The 14776-nt window shown below is 31.9% G+C and overlaps 2 protein-coding genes across 3 annotated transcripts; one reads left to right on the plus strand and one right to left on the minus strand.

The window, feature by feature from the left end:
- Positions 1-1936: 1936 nt before the first annotated feature.
- Positions 1937-3412, minus strand: LOC110668111 (protein CANDIDATE G-PROTEIN COUPLED RECEPTOR 7-like). The gene has a single exon (XM_021829210.2). It carries the CDS (start codon positions 3377-3379, stop codon positions 2033-2035), a length of 1347 nt encoding a protein of 448 aa, XP_021684902.2. The 5' UTR covers positions 3380-3412; the 3' UTR covers positions 1937-2032.
- Positions 3413-7043: 3631 nt separating this feature from the next.
- On the plus strand, positions 7044-14345 carry LOC110668123 (bifunctional TH2 protein, mitochondrial). 2 transcript variants are annotated; one of them, XM_058144443.1, is made up of 6 exons: positions 7044-7507; positions 8479-8590; positions 11426-11716; positions 11876-12290; positions 12429-12692; positions 13507-14345. In XM_058144443.1, the coding sequence occupies exons 1-6, from the start codon at positions 7140-7142 to the stop codon at positions 13920-13922; spliced, it is 1866 nt and encodes a 621-aa protein (XP_058000426.1). In that variant the 5' UTR covers positions 7044-7139; the 3' UTR covers positions 13923-14345. The 2 variants fall into 2 exon arrangements, with proteins under 2 accessions (XP_058000426.1, XP_058000427.1); XM_058144444.1 differs by having other exon boundaries at positions 7045-7507; positions 13510-14345.
- The last annotated feature ends 431 nt before the right edge of the window (positions 14346-14776 follow it).

Genomic DNA, 14776 nt, shown 5'->3' on the forward strand with positions numbered 1-14776 from the left:
ATAGATTTCTATCAAAACCACAAGTTCCACTAGCCATGTTTACTTAGGGTTTAACAAATTGCCAAGGATTTGAAGCTAGAGTTCAAATGTTACTTAACATTAGGTTATTGTCAATCCTAGTTAAAAGAGTAATTGATTACAGCCCAGATTTCTTAAACTCTACCTATTCAAGCCATGAAGCTAATCCAAAAGTAAGGGCAAAAGAAAAGCAACATCCAATGATAACATCACCATAGGCCTTAGGATTGGGTTTAGAAATAGTTAGACTTAATATGAGCCTCGGGGGCTTTAGGCTGACTCAGGTCTTAGTGCTAGTCCGGCCCATAGATTGGGTCGTGACACTAGTTCTATTTTTGGGTTTAGGTCTGTTACTTGTACTTCCCCAAACCTTATCAATCACAACAGAGAGTGTTGTTTGTCCTAATGGAATAGCTAATGCCATCAATAAAGCATTAGGGCATGTTCACAGCAGTAACGATATACCAATGGCTGGAACCATCCAACCAAAATCTCTAATCACCTGCATTAAATGAGAAAATATCATGACACTGTTAATTACACCAAAAATTTTCTTCAAGTGTCACCGTTTACAAATCAATAAGTGGTAGCCTCAAATTGATTTCATTTCTACTCATAACTTCAAGAATCATCCTATTCTTTCTCTTTTGATGGTCATGAGATCATAATCAAAATCTTAAAAATGCTATATTATAGATTTCTCTCAAAACCACAAGCTCCACTAGCCATGTTTACTTGGGGTTTAACAAATTGCCAAGGATTTGAAGCTAGAGTTCAAATCCTACCTAACATTAGCTTATTGTCAATCCTAGTTAAAAGAGTAATTGATTACAACCCAGATTTCTTAAACTCTACCTATTCAAGCCATGAAGCTAATCCAGAAGTAAGGGCAAAAGAAAAGCAACATCCAATGATAACATCTCCATAATTAGTCTAAATAACCTAGCTTGAAAAATTATCAAGGAGGAGATGAAGGAAAAGCTATCACCTTGAAAATACAGAACTCATCCTCCTCATCATCATCGACCTACATATCGTCGTCCTCATTAGACCACCAAATTCTTTACTTCGCACCACCACTGAACCTAAACTCATCGTAGTGATCATCGCCGTCGGTGTAAAGCTCATCTTAGAGATTAATTTTGACCCAACCAGTTGATGATGAAGTAGACCTTGAGTTCTTGGGGAAAGTAGAGGCAATTTGCCAAGTAATATAAGCAAATATGTTAGGGTTTAGAAGTGGCAGTGATGGTGGTGTGGTGAAGGAGAGCTGAAGGAGGAGGTAAGTTCCCATTTGCGGGATTATTGTTTAATGGATCATTTTCTATGTTGATAGCTTTTGGATTATTGGCCTTACAAGCACAGAATGACATGGCTTTTTTCCAGGGTCAAAATAAAAATTCTACAATTAATTTTTCATTCTTTTTATGAGAAATTCTTACACCCATCCAATTTAATTTTTCATAAAGTAATTGCTTTTTTTTAAAGAGTGTGATGCACTATCTAACTTAATTTAAGATAGGATCATTGATTCAATAAATCAAATCCCACCTTCAAAATAAAAATAAAAATGTATTAAATCTATCCTAAATAAAAAAATATATATATTATCTGAACTCTTATAAAAAAAAATTATTATAACAATCCAATTAGTGTCATAATTTTTTTTTGCTAGACTTAATTTAATACAGACTCAAGATATAAGATGTATAGTAAAATCCATTTATTAAGTATATGAGTCACAATAATTAAAATATTATTTCCATGCATTTCTATATATGTCATATACAATTAACAAATTAAAGGGGATTTTTATATATATACATAGAATCATGACACATTTAAAAAAAAAAAAAGAAAACTAGTAATTAATTAAGTTCAGAAAGCATTATAGGAAACTCTAAGGATCTAGCATGAACTCAAAATCAAATCTGGAAATCCTTATTGCCCATGAAGCTCTAGGTATATCTAGTGGTCACACAAACACAAAAAAAAATGATTCCTTAGAATTTTTCTAGAGTTCAAAGGAGTCATCTTCTTGCAATATTTGGCTAGCAGCACTTTCTTCTTCTTCATCAATCACCAAGTATGGATTCCTTTCTATAGGCTGAAAATTATAGAATATAAACACATAGAAAATAAGGCTTGCACCCTCAGCAAGAGCATTCATAATCCATTCATATTTGTAATCAAGAAGAGCCCCTATAGATGAAACTACAACTCTTGTGAAGTACAAATACGCTACCACAAATATATAGAACTGCTTGAATAGGGTCAACTTCTGAAGGTTCCTGGCTGCTTTTCCATCTGTTTTTGATGCCTCTCGTAGACTTCGAATCGACCAAATTATCGGAAAAAACACCGCGCAGCAGCATATCACATCGATCAACAAGAACATTTGGTTCCAAGTCATCCAATCCTTAGTTGCAGGACCTGTCTCACTAATCACAACATATGCTATATTTTCAAGAACCTGCAAAGGAATTACTATCATCAAAACATTCTTTTCTCTTTCTTGAAGGTATGGTTTCAAGAAAGACCAACCAGTGCCTATCAGAACTATCACTGTAAACAACATTATTCCCTTGAAGAATCCAAAAATGTAGAATGCCACATCCCAACCATGAGGAGTTCCAGTTTTTCCCACATACATTTTGTCCTCAGAGGCACAGATCATCTTCAGTGCCTTGACAAGAAGCAGTGCTCCCATTATCACATGGATCTTGTCAACAGTTGGCCTTTGTTTGATGCAGATATAAATCCAAACACCGAAAAACCAAGAATATATAAGGAAGAACATAAAATAGAGTTTAGGCAATAGTGTTTGGCCTGCAGGAAGGAAATCTTTAACCCCATATTGCAGGTTATACATCTCAGTATGCACATACATTGACACTTCAAATTCTGGCTCGCAGTTTCCAAAAACAAGACTATATTCGTCAGGATCGTCAATAGCTATCAAACCATTATAAGTTGAATTAATGGTGAGTTCATCAAATTTGGAGATGAGTTTTACATACCGGCTTGATAGAACACAGAAGGGCTGCGTGTAATGTGACTCGTTTATGATTCTTGCAAAGGAAATGTCTCTAGCTAGGAAAAATCCCATTAAAGAAGGGTTATATTCTGCTTTGCGATGTTTTGTTTTCCATGAGACATCTTTTAAGGAGATGGCCACATGACCACCTTCTGCAAAACCGAATCTCTCGAACAAGATCATGGGACGAGAATCATCGATAATGTGAGTTTTCTTGATCTCAGAAAAGGCGAAGGGAATGGTTGAGATAAAGAACAATGCATATAGAAGTTGGACTAAGGGGTGATGGTGAAGAATCTTGGAAAAATTGGAAAGCCTCATCATGTGATAGTAGCTAGGCTTGAAAGTACACCAAAATGGAAGTGTTAATTAAGATCCTTGATAAAGAAATGCAAGACCTTGCTGTGAGCTTGTCTATAGAATAATTTTTGGATTTAGATGGTTAATAATTAGTGGTGGTAAAAGTAAAAGAGGAACGATTTGTGTGCCAAAGTTTTGGGAGGGTGAAAGAACAATTTCAGGACATGTGTTGATTTTGCATTAAGTATGTTGCTAGTTGGTGCAAATTAAACTAGAGGTTTATCATGACAGAAGGATGGTAATTAATTAAACAAAAAAAATTTATGATTTTTCTTATCTAAATCCAATTCATTAGTGGACTTGAGATATAAGATATAAATATCACTCACATGTTAAATATATAGATCATATATGATTATATTTTGAGTCCATGATGATTAGGTTTAGGCAAAAATCTCTCATCGTATTAATATGTAAAAAATCAATATATCTAAATTCTTTGTAGTGTGATAAAAAAATTATAAAAATTATTTTTTTAATAAAAATATTTTTTTAAAACCATGTATGTGTCCAGCATGTTGATTACCATAAATGGAATAAAATTAGTGTATCAACTAGATCATAAATGTTTAACTGTAAAAATTTAATAGAAATAGTGTTTTTAATTAGGAATCGCACGCGAAAAAAAAGAAGACAAAACCCCAATTATGCATTATACATTGCTTATATTCTAGTACAGTAATTTACTTTGATATTTCTGAGAAAGCAACACATTATCCTTTTCTTTTTATCCAATCTGATGTTAATAGAATTCTACTTTATAGGAGATATTTATAGATGGAAATTTTGTCATTTCAACTGTGAATAGTTATTCATCTTATAATCTTATTTTTCCGAGTAACATTTTTAGGTGGCCAGAGAGTATTGTTAATGAGTTTCTTGGACTTTTATGAACTCAGTCAAGATTCTAACTTTAATAGCTATCGGCTTTATGGTACAATTACTTCAAAACACCTATATCATTTTTTATACTTTTTAATGAAAAACAAAGCATGATTAAGAAGTGCAAACACCCACGTTAAGTTTGATTAATTCTGGAAAATGGGTGATGCTAGGTACTGTGCGTGCGACAAGGTCTTTGATGAGTTATTGATCCATGATTGAACATTTTCCTTTCAACGCATAGTTTTTGAGGTGTGTTTCACATTAAGTACTAGAGAAATCTTATTAATGTTATTGCATCTAATGGTATAGCAGGATTAACTTAGCCGACTGTGATAGATCTTCACCATCTTTAGGATTTGCTAATATAAGTAATAGTCCTCTACTCCTTGAAAATCTCCCTTCGACTAGAAAATAGTCGTGATTTTACTGAATGAGTAATCAAGCTTTGTCCTTGACAAGGTTCTAGTTAGTATGTAGTTGAAAAGAAGATGGTTATCTCCCTCCTAAGCTGGTGAAACAGCAATGCTTATGCTTGCAAGAAGATGGCTAGAAAGAAGTAGAAGAACGAGGGCAGGGAGAACATATGGAAAGAAATTGAAAAGTGGGACTCATAATTATAATAAAAATAATATTTAATTAAATATTTAATGCCACATCAACATATTTTAATGGACAAAGTCAGTGAAAAATATGTGACAAAATATTTTTTAAAATTTTTCAAAAAAAAATATGAAACCTCTAAAAGATGCACCTAATAATTTTATACCTTACCAATGATACTAATTGTTATCTACCAGTAATTTTATTGTCCCTTTTTCTCCAAAATACATATCCTTAGCTAGTAATTAAATTAAAATCTCATGTTAAATTTTCTCAATTCGCTCAAAATCTAGCCTCTTCAATTGCCCACAAGGAATTTTGTTTAATGATTTTTTTTTTAAAAGGGTTAAATATGGGGAAAAAATATTATTTAATATTTATATTTTAATAAAATTAATTATTTAATTTATTTATTTAAAATAAATATTATTTAATTTTTTATTTGTAATTTATTAAATTATTATTTATTTTTTCTATCAATTTTTCTATTGATTAATCAATAGATTTTAGTTGTAGTTAAATTATTATCTATTTTTTTATTTTAATAAAATTAATTAGATGACCTTTATAATTTAAAAAATATAAATAATTAATTTCATCAACTATTTAATTATTTTAATTATTTTTTTATACTCAAATTGCCTTAATCCTCTTTCACTCTTTAATTTTTTTTTCTCTCTCTGTGTTCCTTTCTACTTGTCTCAACACTATTTTTTTTTTCCTTTTTTTCTCCTTATTTTTCATTTTTAATCGAAAATAGAATAAATTATTTATACAAAAAAATTAATCATTTTTCTTATATCTAATTAAGGAAAAAAATCTAGGAAAAGTATTCCAAAAGGAAAATAAAAATGATGCTCAAGTTTGAACAATTTTAAAAAAATACAAATTAAATTCAGATTTAATTTTCAAACAATAAAATTTACATTTTCATTCAGAAAAATATTTTTCAAAATATAGAAACCAACTAATTATTTTTATTAAAATAAAGAAAATAAATAATAATATTTTTTAAAAAAATAAATTAATTAACTAATTTTATTAAAATTAAGAAATTAAATAGTAATTTAATTACACAAACTAAAGAGTTTTTTTAATTAATAGCTAAAATTAAATTATTTTTAAATTATTTTCATGATAGAAAATTGTAAAGACAGAAGGAATAAGGTAATGGTGTTATTAAATATGGAATAATTAAAAAAAAAAAAGAATATGATGTGTAATTTAGAGGATAATACAGTGACTTTACATAAAAATCAATCATTGTCGTGGAAAGTGGATACACACAGAGATCCATTAGGCTTTTAAATTCTCCATCAATGAACTTTATCCATTTCATTATCCACTCTCATCTCACTCCCATTCGCAGCATCACTGCCATTCCCATACGCCACAACCTTTTTTTTTTAAAAAAAAGCTATAAATAAATTTAAATTTACATATACTTTAATTAATTAATTTAATTTTTTCTCTAATTACACTAAATTCTAAAAATATAAAAATATATATTTTTCATTAAGCAAACTGAGTCTTATTTTATAAAAAAAAATATTAATTTTAAATATTAATAATTATGAGAATCGAATTTATAATAATAGATTATAGAAGAAACTCAATTATGAAGGATTATAAAGCAGATTTGATGCATTAAATAATTATGCTAATTGCTTAAGTCATGAAAGCAAATATTCTCTGGAGAAAAAAAAAATTAAGGAATATTCCAATTCCATGGATAACCCAAAATTCAATTCACCTCACAGTGGGTGTGCGCTTGTGATTAATGGAAATATTAAAAATATCAATTTTTTAATGATTACAGATAATATTTTTTAAATATATTTATTTATTATTAATTTAATTTTATAAAAAAAATTTATCAATATTATATAAATATATTTAATATTGCAAAAAAAATATAATTATTTTATTTTTAATAAAAATTATTAATAAATAAATATATTTAATAAATATTTATAAATATAACAGTAAATTTATTAATAAAATTATAAAAATATTATGAATGATTTTTAATACAATAATTTTTTAAGATTTAAATTTTAATTAAAATTAATTATAAAAATAATAAAAAAAACCAAGTTCCCTCCCTTTTCACACTCATTCCCTACCCCAAAAGCCCACGACTGCCAACTCACGCCCACATTTTCCTCAACTCTCTCTCTCTTCTTCTTATTCTTATTCTTGTGCTTCTTCTGCTCTCTCTCTTTCTCTCTCTCTCTTGATGCGCCTACCCTTCTTCTCTCCGAACCCAATCAAAACCCCACTGTTTCATCTCTTCTTTATCTCTAGCTCGCCCCGATCTAACTCTGTAAACTCGTCCAGATTCTTTTCAACTCGGAGATCGTCACTTCCTAGAATGGCGATCCCTCCTAAGCTAGCTTCTTCTTCCTACTCCTCCATCGCCACTACCGCTGCAGGAAGCATCGAGGAAGGTCTCGCTGGTAAATTCTGGGTCAAGTTCCGCCGAGAAACTGTTTTCGCTATGTACACTCCCTTTGTTGTCTGTTTGGCTGCTGGAAACCTCAAGATTGAGACTTTTAGGCATTACATCGCCCAAGATTTTCACTTCCTTAAAGCCTTTGCCCATGCGTGAGTGTTTCTTATTAATGTCTCTCTATATTCATTTCTATGACTTTGATTTTTTTTTTCTTGGTTTTTGGTTTCAAATTTAATTGCGAAATAAGTGTTTGTGAGATAGTTTTTCATTCGTATTCTGTTCAAGCGTGAGCTTTGTTAGTGTTATTTTTAATAGATTGGCGAAGAGGTGTTATATTTTTTGTACAGAATCGCTTCCACATTTAACTTGTAACAATTTCGAGCATTTATGTTCGACGTTTGTGTATGTTTATTAGTTTGGCCAATTTGGTTTCTTGAAAAAAAAAAAAGATGACATTTTTTGTTTTCTTTGGAATAAATCAGGAAATATTTGAACAGTCATGATTTCTATTTCTTTTAAAGTGATTTTTTTTTAAAGTTAAAAAGAATTGAATTCATTTCAAGCATGAGAATTGACCAAATGAAATTAATTGAATTGAAATCTTTAAAATTCTAGTTTCCAGACAGGGGTAAAGTGTTTTCTGCAAAATTGGGGTCTGAGTAGTTCTAGACTTCTAGTCTTTGAACAAAGAACATATATAGTAGAAAGTTGAATCTCCTTTCGGTTGCTGAGAATGGTGTGGGGAAGAAACAAAGAATGTGAGGATTAGATTCGCTAATTCCCCCAGATAACTAAGCATAGTTTATTAATTGGTGTATGAATTTATTACTTTCTAGATAGAAAAACCAGTATAAAATGTAAGATTTTAAATTTTATGTTCTTTTCTTTTTGTCAGTTCTCAGTAACCAATTGGAGGGTTAGATTGTTATTATTTGGGAAAAAAATAATTACATTACCTGAGGTGAGTCTCAAAATTTGGAACTTCCATGTATGATGGATCATGGATGCATATAAAAGTTTCTTTTTTTCCATCTCTTGACTGGTATTATCTACACTATTATGATTAGGATATTTATTTTTGGATGTTTAATTTGCTTTTTTTTTTTTTTTGTCGCAATTTTAGATATGAATTGGCAGAAGAGTGCGCTGATGATGATGATGATGCAAAGCTAGCTATCTCCAAGTTGAGGAAGGGGGTCTTAGAGGAGCTAAAGATGCACAATTTATTTGTACAGGTTAGAACGTCCTTTCTTTTTTTCCCACCCTTTTAAATTATAACCCAACAAACCACAACCCCCCCCCCCCCCCCCTCCCTCTCTTTTTTTTCTCCCTTGCTTCTCTTAATCTACCCCCATCCAGGGCTTCAAGTACTGAAATTTGTAAAATATAAAGTTCCAAAATCTTTGCCATTTGGACCTTTTATTGGAAACCACATGAATTATTAGTTTGTTGCCTTGTTTATTCTTGAAGAAGATAGCTTTTCAGGGCATTGTGCTTGAAGTCCTTATAATATGACATTCTGACTTCAATGTAGGATATATTATGTAATATTGAGAATTATTTGTCAATGAAACCTGATTTAGTTGATTTTAGGTGAAAGATAGTGGTTTCAATGAATGTAATGAAATAGGCATGTTAATTTGTTAAATAATAAGGCAAATGTTACTTTTGCAAGGGTTTTGTCAAGTTTTTGTAACAGCAACATGGGAAAACCTGCTTTTGCAAAATACCACCTGTAATAATGATGAAGGCATTGTTTATTGTTCTGGTACATATGATTGGCATCAGTGGTTTAATACTTTTTTTAGAGCGCACAAGAAAAAAGTAAAAATAGAAATCATAAAGATTGGGTTGCAAGTGTATCTGACTTCAATGTTCCTGGTAATTGATTATTTATTGTTCATTATTGGACCAACTGTCTTGGAATTATAGAAAGGATATTTTTGATAGATAAATAATGAAATCGATATTGACGTTGAAATATAATGTTTGAAAATCAATAAATTAACCTGACTAAAATTTTCACAAAAATTGGTTACCTCTGTTTGTAAAACATTTGTATAATAAATTATGTCCTGGCTGCATGATGAGTCATGCATCAATAAATGAAATCGCTATGAGATCTAAGGCCGTGTAGTTATGATTAGGGATGCTGATGCCAATAGTTATCTAGCCTTGCAAAATGATTCTGATGATTTATAGTTAAAATTGAAATTAATGCAAGTATAGTTTTGAAATATGTCTTATGAGTGTGTTTCCATTTTGAGGCATCCATAACTTTTGCTTCCATTTACATCCTCAAAGAAGTTTATGCCTTCAATATAGCTATTCTTACTTCAAGTGCCAGTGGTGTCTCAAGGAACAATGTTCTGCTTTAACCTTTTTTTTTATGACATTTGTTACGCATAAAATGGCTACTGAGATTGTTAGCAATAGCTATTATTGTCACCAAAGTGCTAGGCGCGCCTAGGCCTGCCCAAGCGAGGTTAGCTCCTTTGCATTAGTGAGCGACTGGGAAGAAGAAGAAGAAGAAGAAGAGGAGGAGGACGAGACATACCTGGTTTCTCTTCTCCTGTTAAAGTGGTGTTATGGTGTCTTTTCCTGCAACTTAGTAATAATACGTTAGATGATAATGGGCATGGGGCTAGTGTTTTTTAATGGGCTTATGGTTGAAATGGGTTGATGTTAGATTAAAAGGGCCAGTGGTTATTAGGTTTTTTCCTATGTATTTTTAATTTTATTTTTAAAAAAATTAAATATTAAATAAAAATTACTTAAAATATAAATTACTTTTATATTGAATACATAATTATTCATAATAAATTTATAAAATTCAATTTAAATAATTTTAAGTTATTTTTAGGAAGGTATTATTTAATTAAATACATAGTAAAAATTAAAAAATTATAATGCAATAGAAAATTAAAATGATCATTTTAATATTATATTTGATTGAAAATAAATTAATGTAATGCATTTTAATGATAATTCTCACTCATATATGTAATTTAATTGTGGTGTAATAAAATAAAAATAAATAATGGAATAAATATTAATTACATATAACAACATTATATAAATTGAATTTATAATGCACATATAATTTTTTTTTTTTTGGGCACCTTGCCTTGCTCAGATACGCGCCTTACACCTTGCGCCTAGGCTCCAGAGCCTTAGGGCCTTGAGCTTTAATAACTATGATGGTAATTTGGCTATAAAAGAACTTAACCTAGATGAGGGAGGAGCAAGCAGCAGCTTTATTTTCATTTTTGTATATTGGGAGGGGGGAGGGTAAATAGGGAAGAGTAAGAAGTTTAGGATCATAATGATTATCTAGACAAGCTAGTTACATGTCTTGTTTATAGATGAAGGAAGAGGAAAAACATCATAACCAACTACTTGTCAGTTAGTAAATGTCTTTGTAACTTTTGTTGTGGCATTTAGCAAATAAGGTCATTCGATGGAAATTGAACTCAGGTTTTAGGACAAGTAAAATAATCAAAAAACCAAATGATAATCTGAATTGTGATTATTTTGGTAATTTCAGGGTAACCAGTTCAGTTGAATTTCATTTTCATCCGTACTGCTAATGCTTATTGTTGGACTTGAAAATTCTGGTTGGACTAAGTTCAGAGAATCAATAATCAAGCATTAGTGAAGGATTATCATGTATGTACTGGTACCTTTTGCATGATGGCTCCAGAATTTTGTACGATGCTTATAATATTCAATTTGTTTACACTGAGTAGATGATTAAATAGTTTATCAAACAGTACTGAGAGGCAATTGGAATTATTTTTAGCAATAGATATTTTCTTCCCAATAGAATGGCAATTTTTATTCAAGCATCAATTCACCTTCACAATTTCATTTGTCTTGAAGATTCATTCTTCCACATTTCCTGAGCTTCTGTCTTGGACTTTTGTCATAAGATGTGATATGTAAAAGACACAATTCAGTTTGTGATACAGTGGTAGAAATTATATAATATTTAATTTCCAGTTATTTACACGAACTTTTCATCTTACATCTAGGAATTTTTTTCATTCGCTGATATTCAATTTATGTAGGAATGGGGTATAGACCCTTCTAAAGATGGGGCTATCAATTCTGCAACCGTAAAATACACAGATTTCTTGTTGGCTACTGCCTCTGGGAAGGTTGAAGGAGTTAAAGGTCCTGGTAAACTTGCGACTCCTTTTGAAAGAACAAAAGTTGCAGCTTATACTCTTGGTGCCATGACACCTTGCATGCGGCTGTATGCCTTTCTTGCTAAGGAGTTGCAAGCACTTATAGATTCAGAGGATGGTAGTCATCCTTACCAGAAGTGGTTTGACAATTACTCATCTGAGGGTTTTCAGGTAAACCATATTTTGAGCAGCAGTAGCTGTTTTTTTTTTTTTTTTTGTTGGAAGAGTCGATCAGATTACCTTTGGTTGATTACTGTCTGGAAGGAAATACATAAGTGGCCTTCTGTACTGTTCCCCAACATCTCAGTTATTGTGTTCCTATGAATATAGGCATCAGCTCTGCAAACTGAAGACTTGCTGGATAAACTTAGTGTCCCTTTGACAGGCGAAGAGCTTGACATCATTGAAAAGCTTTATCACCAAGCCATGAAACTGGAAATAGAGTTCTTCAATGTGCAGCCACTTGCGCAGTCCACTGTGGTTCCTCTAACAAAAGAGCATAACCCTGTAGAAGATCGCCTTGTGATATTTTCTGATTTTGATTTGACATGCACCATTGTTGATTCCTCTGCCATTTTGGCAGAGATTGCAATTGTAACAGCACCAAAGTCTGATCAGGCTCAACCTGAGAATCAAATTGCTAGGATGTCATCAGCTGAGCTGAGGAACACGTGGGGTCTTCTCTCTGGACAGTATACAGAAGAGTATGAACAATGCATTGAAAGCATTCTGCCCTCTGAAAAAGGTATAGTTATTAATTGGTCCCCTTGTATAGTGCTCAGAAGTATTAATCTGTCTTTTTTGGGGGGAAACAGGTTGTTGATAAAACATTTGGATGATATTACTTCCTCAAGTTGGTTTTGAACTTTTTGTGTTTTTGCAGTGGAGTTTAACTATGAAGTTCTGTGTAAAGCAATTGAGCAACTTTCAGACTTCGAGCAAAAGGCAAACAGTAGAGTGATTGAATCTGGAGTTCTTAAGGGTCTGAATCTTGAAGACATTAAAAGAGCTGGTGAACGACTGATTCTTCAAGATGGTTGCACTAGTTTTTTTAAGAAAATTGTGAAGAATGAAAATTTGAATGCTAATATACATGTGCTCTCATATTGTTGGTGTGCTGATCTCATTAGATCTGCTTTCTCATCAGGTATTTTCCCTTTTTGTCACTTTACTGAATTTGTAGTTTCTGCTTCCAAGGTGCAAATCCATATTGGCAATGTTAATTAATATTAGTATTTTTGGACATTGAAGTTAACCCCTGATTTATCGTTGTTATCTGAAATAGAATATTTCTCTAAATATTCAGAAGAAAAAGGCAACTCTGCTACATCTTAAGTATGTATGAACTTATTGATATTGACAAACATGGTAAGCATGCACCTATCCTGGAGTTGAAAAAAGTTGTACCCTTGTTTCAGTCCCCTTTCAAGAAAATTGAAGTACCATGGAGTTGGCACTGCTCCCAAGAGGACTACTTAGATTATTTTGATAATTAATCCAGATTAGAAGAATAACTTTGTTTCCCCAATTTTGCAGAAATACCTGGTTGGCCATCTTTTGCACACCCAACAAAGAGTAGTAATCCCAAATTCCCAATGGTTACGTTTTCCGCACTAGGTTTTGTTCTCATAATATCATGCATTGCACAAAATGCTGTACTTTGTCCAGTGGTTGCAAAGTTTGTACCTTCCCTTCAAAGATTTGATTCCTGAACTATTAATGTTTATCAGACCCACTGATACTGTGGCCTCTTGTTCGTAAATTGAATTGAAATAAGAACATCTGATTTGGGATTATTGCATTTTGGTTTGCTGAAACATCTTTGTTCTCTCTCTCTCTCTCTCTCTCTCTCTCTCTCTCTCTTCCCCTTCCTGAATCCTGATAACAAAGAATGCTGTCTGTCTAAGCATATGAGAAGTTTGTGTACCATATTTAGTTGTTAATTTACATTTTTGATTCAGCAGGGGGTTTGGATGTTCTGAATATACATGCAAATGAGTTCTCTTTTGAAGATTCAATTTCCACTGGCGAGATTATTAAGAAAGTGGAATCTCCTATAGACAAAGTTCAATCTTTCAACAATATTTTAAAGAGCTACAGCACTGACAAAAAGAACTTGACTGTTTATATTGGAGACTCAGTTGGTGACCTGCTTTGTCTGCTTCAGGCTGATGTAGGCATTGTGATTGGATCTAGCTCAAGCCTCAGGAGAGTGGGAGGTCAGTTTGGTGTGTCATTTTTACCATTGTACCCTGGTTTGATTAAAAAACAGAAAGAGTGCGTCAAAGAAAGCTCTTCTAAATGGAAGGGACAATCTGGCACGCTATACACAGTGTCCGGTTGGGCTGAAATACACGCCTTCATTTTGGGGTGGTAGAATCTGTTTTGGTTCTCATGCTCTCTTCTGCAAGTTAGTTAGGACAAAGGAAGGAATTATTCATATATAATGGAACACAGATACAAATTGGTGGCTAATTTTACTAGGGGCCACAGAACTGGGTATTCACAATCCCCTGTATTTCAACTTGCTATTTTGTTGTCACCTCCTTTTCAATGGCAATATTTTTATACTGCCATGTTTATTATCATGCTTTTTTTTTCTCTCCTTATTTTTTCAAGGCATTGAGAGGCCGTAGGAAGCATGGCATTATAAGTTGAGTTGTTATGAATTTTGTCCATAAGAATATTTCAGATCTATGTACTGCTACTGCTATACATTTGTGCTATTCAGATGCCACTGCTATACGATATATTTGGCAGGGATAACAATTTGGAGATGATAATATGTGAATTTTTGTGACATCAGTACTAGAAAGGATTAGTTTCCTTCTGGCAAATTGTTTGTATCCTGTGGCTCTTTTGGCATTAAAAAGAAAAAAATGATAAATTGTTTTACCTTATATTCATTGATGAAAGCATTTTCTGTCTATATATATAGATAGATACTCTCCCTTCTGCAATGTTTCTGGAAAATTTTGTTGATATGATCCACAAAATTACTATTTTGTTACTGCTTGGATGTTGGCCAATGAATACCTTGAGTAGCTCTTATTCAATCGGTTTTTCTTTTTTTTTTTTTTTTTTTTAAGCTCTGATTGAGTCAGGATTTTAATCATGTTAAATTATAGGTTTTGCCTGATGAGAAAATCTTATCCTCACTAGAAAATAATGATTCCCGCAGAGAGTTGGTAAAGGTTCAATGAAAATGCAAAATATTAATCCAAGGGAGTT

Source organism: Hevea brasiliensis, chromosome 3 (genome assembly GCF_030052815.1).
Source record: "Hevea brasiliensis isolate MT/VB/25A 57/8 chromosome 3, ASM3005281v1, whole genome shotgun sequence".
NCBI classification, from domain to species: domain Eukaryota; kingdom Viridiplantae; phylum Streptophyta; class Magnoliopsida; order Malpighiales; family Euphorbiaceae; genus Hevea; species Hevea brasiliensis.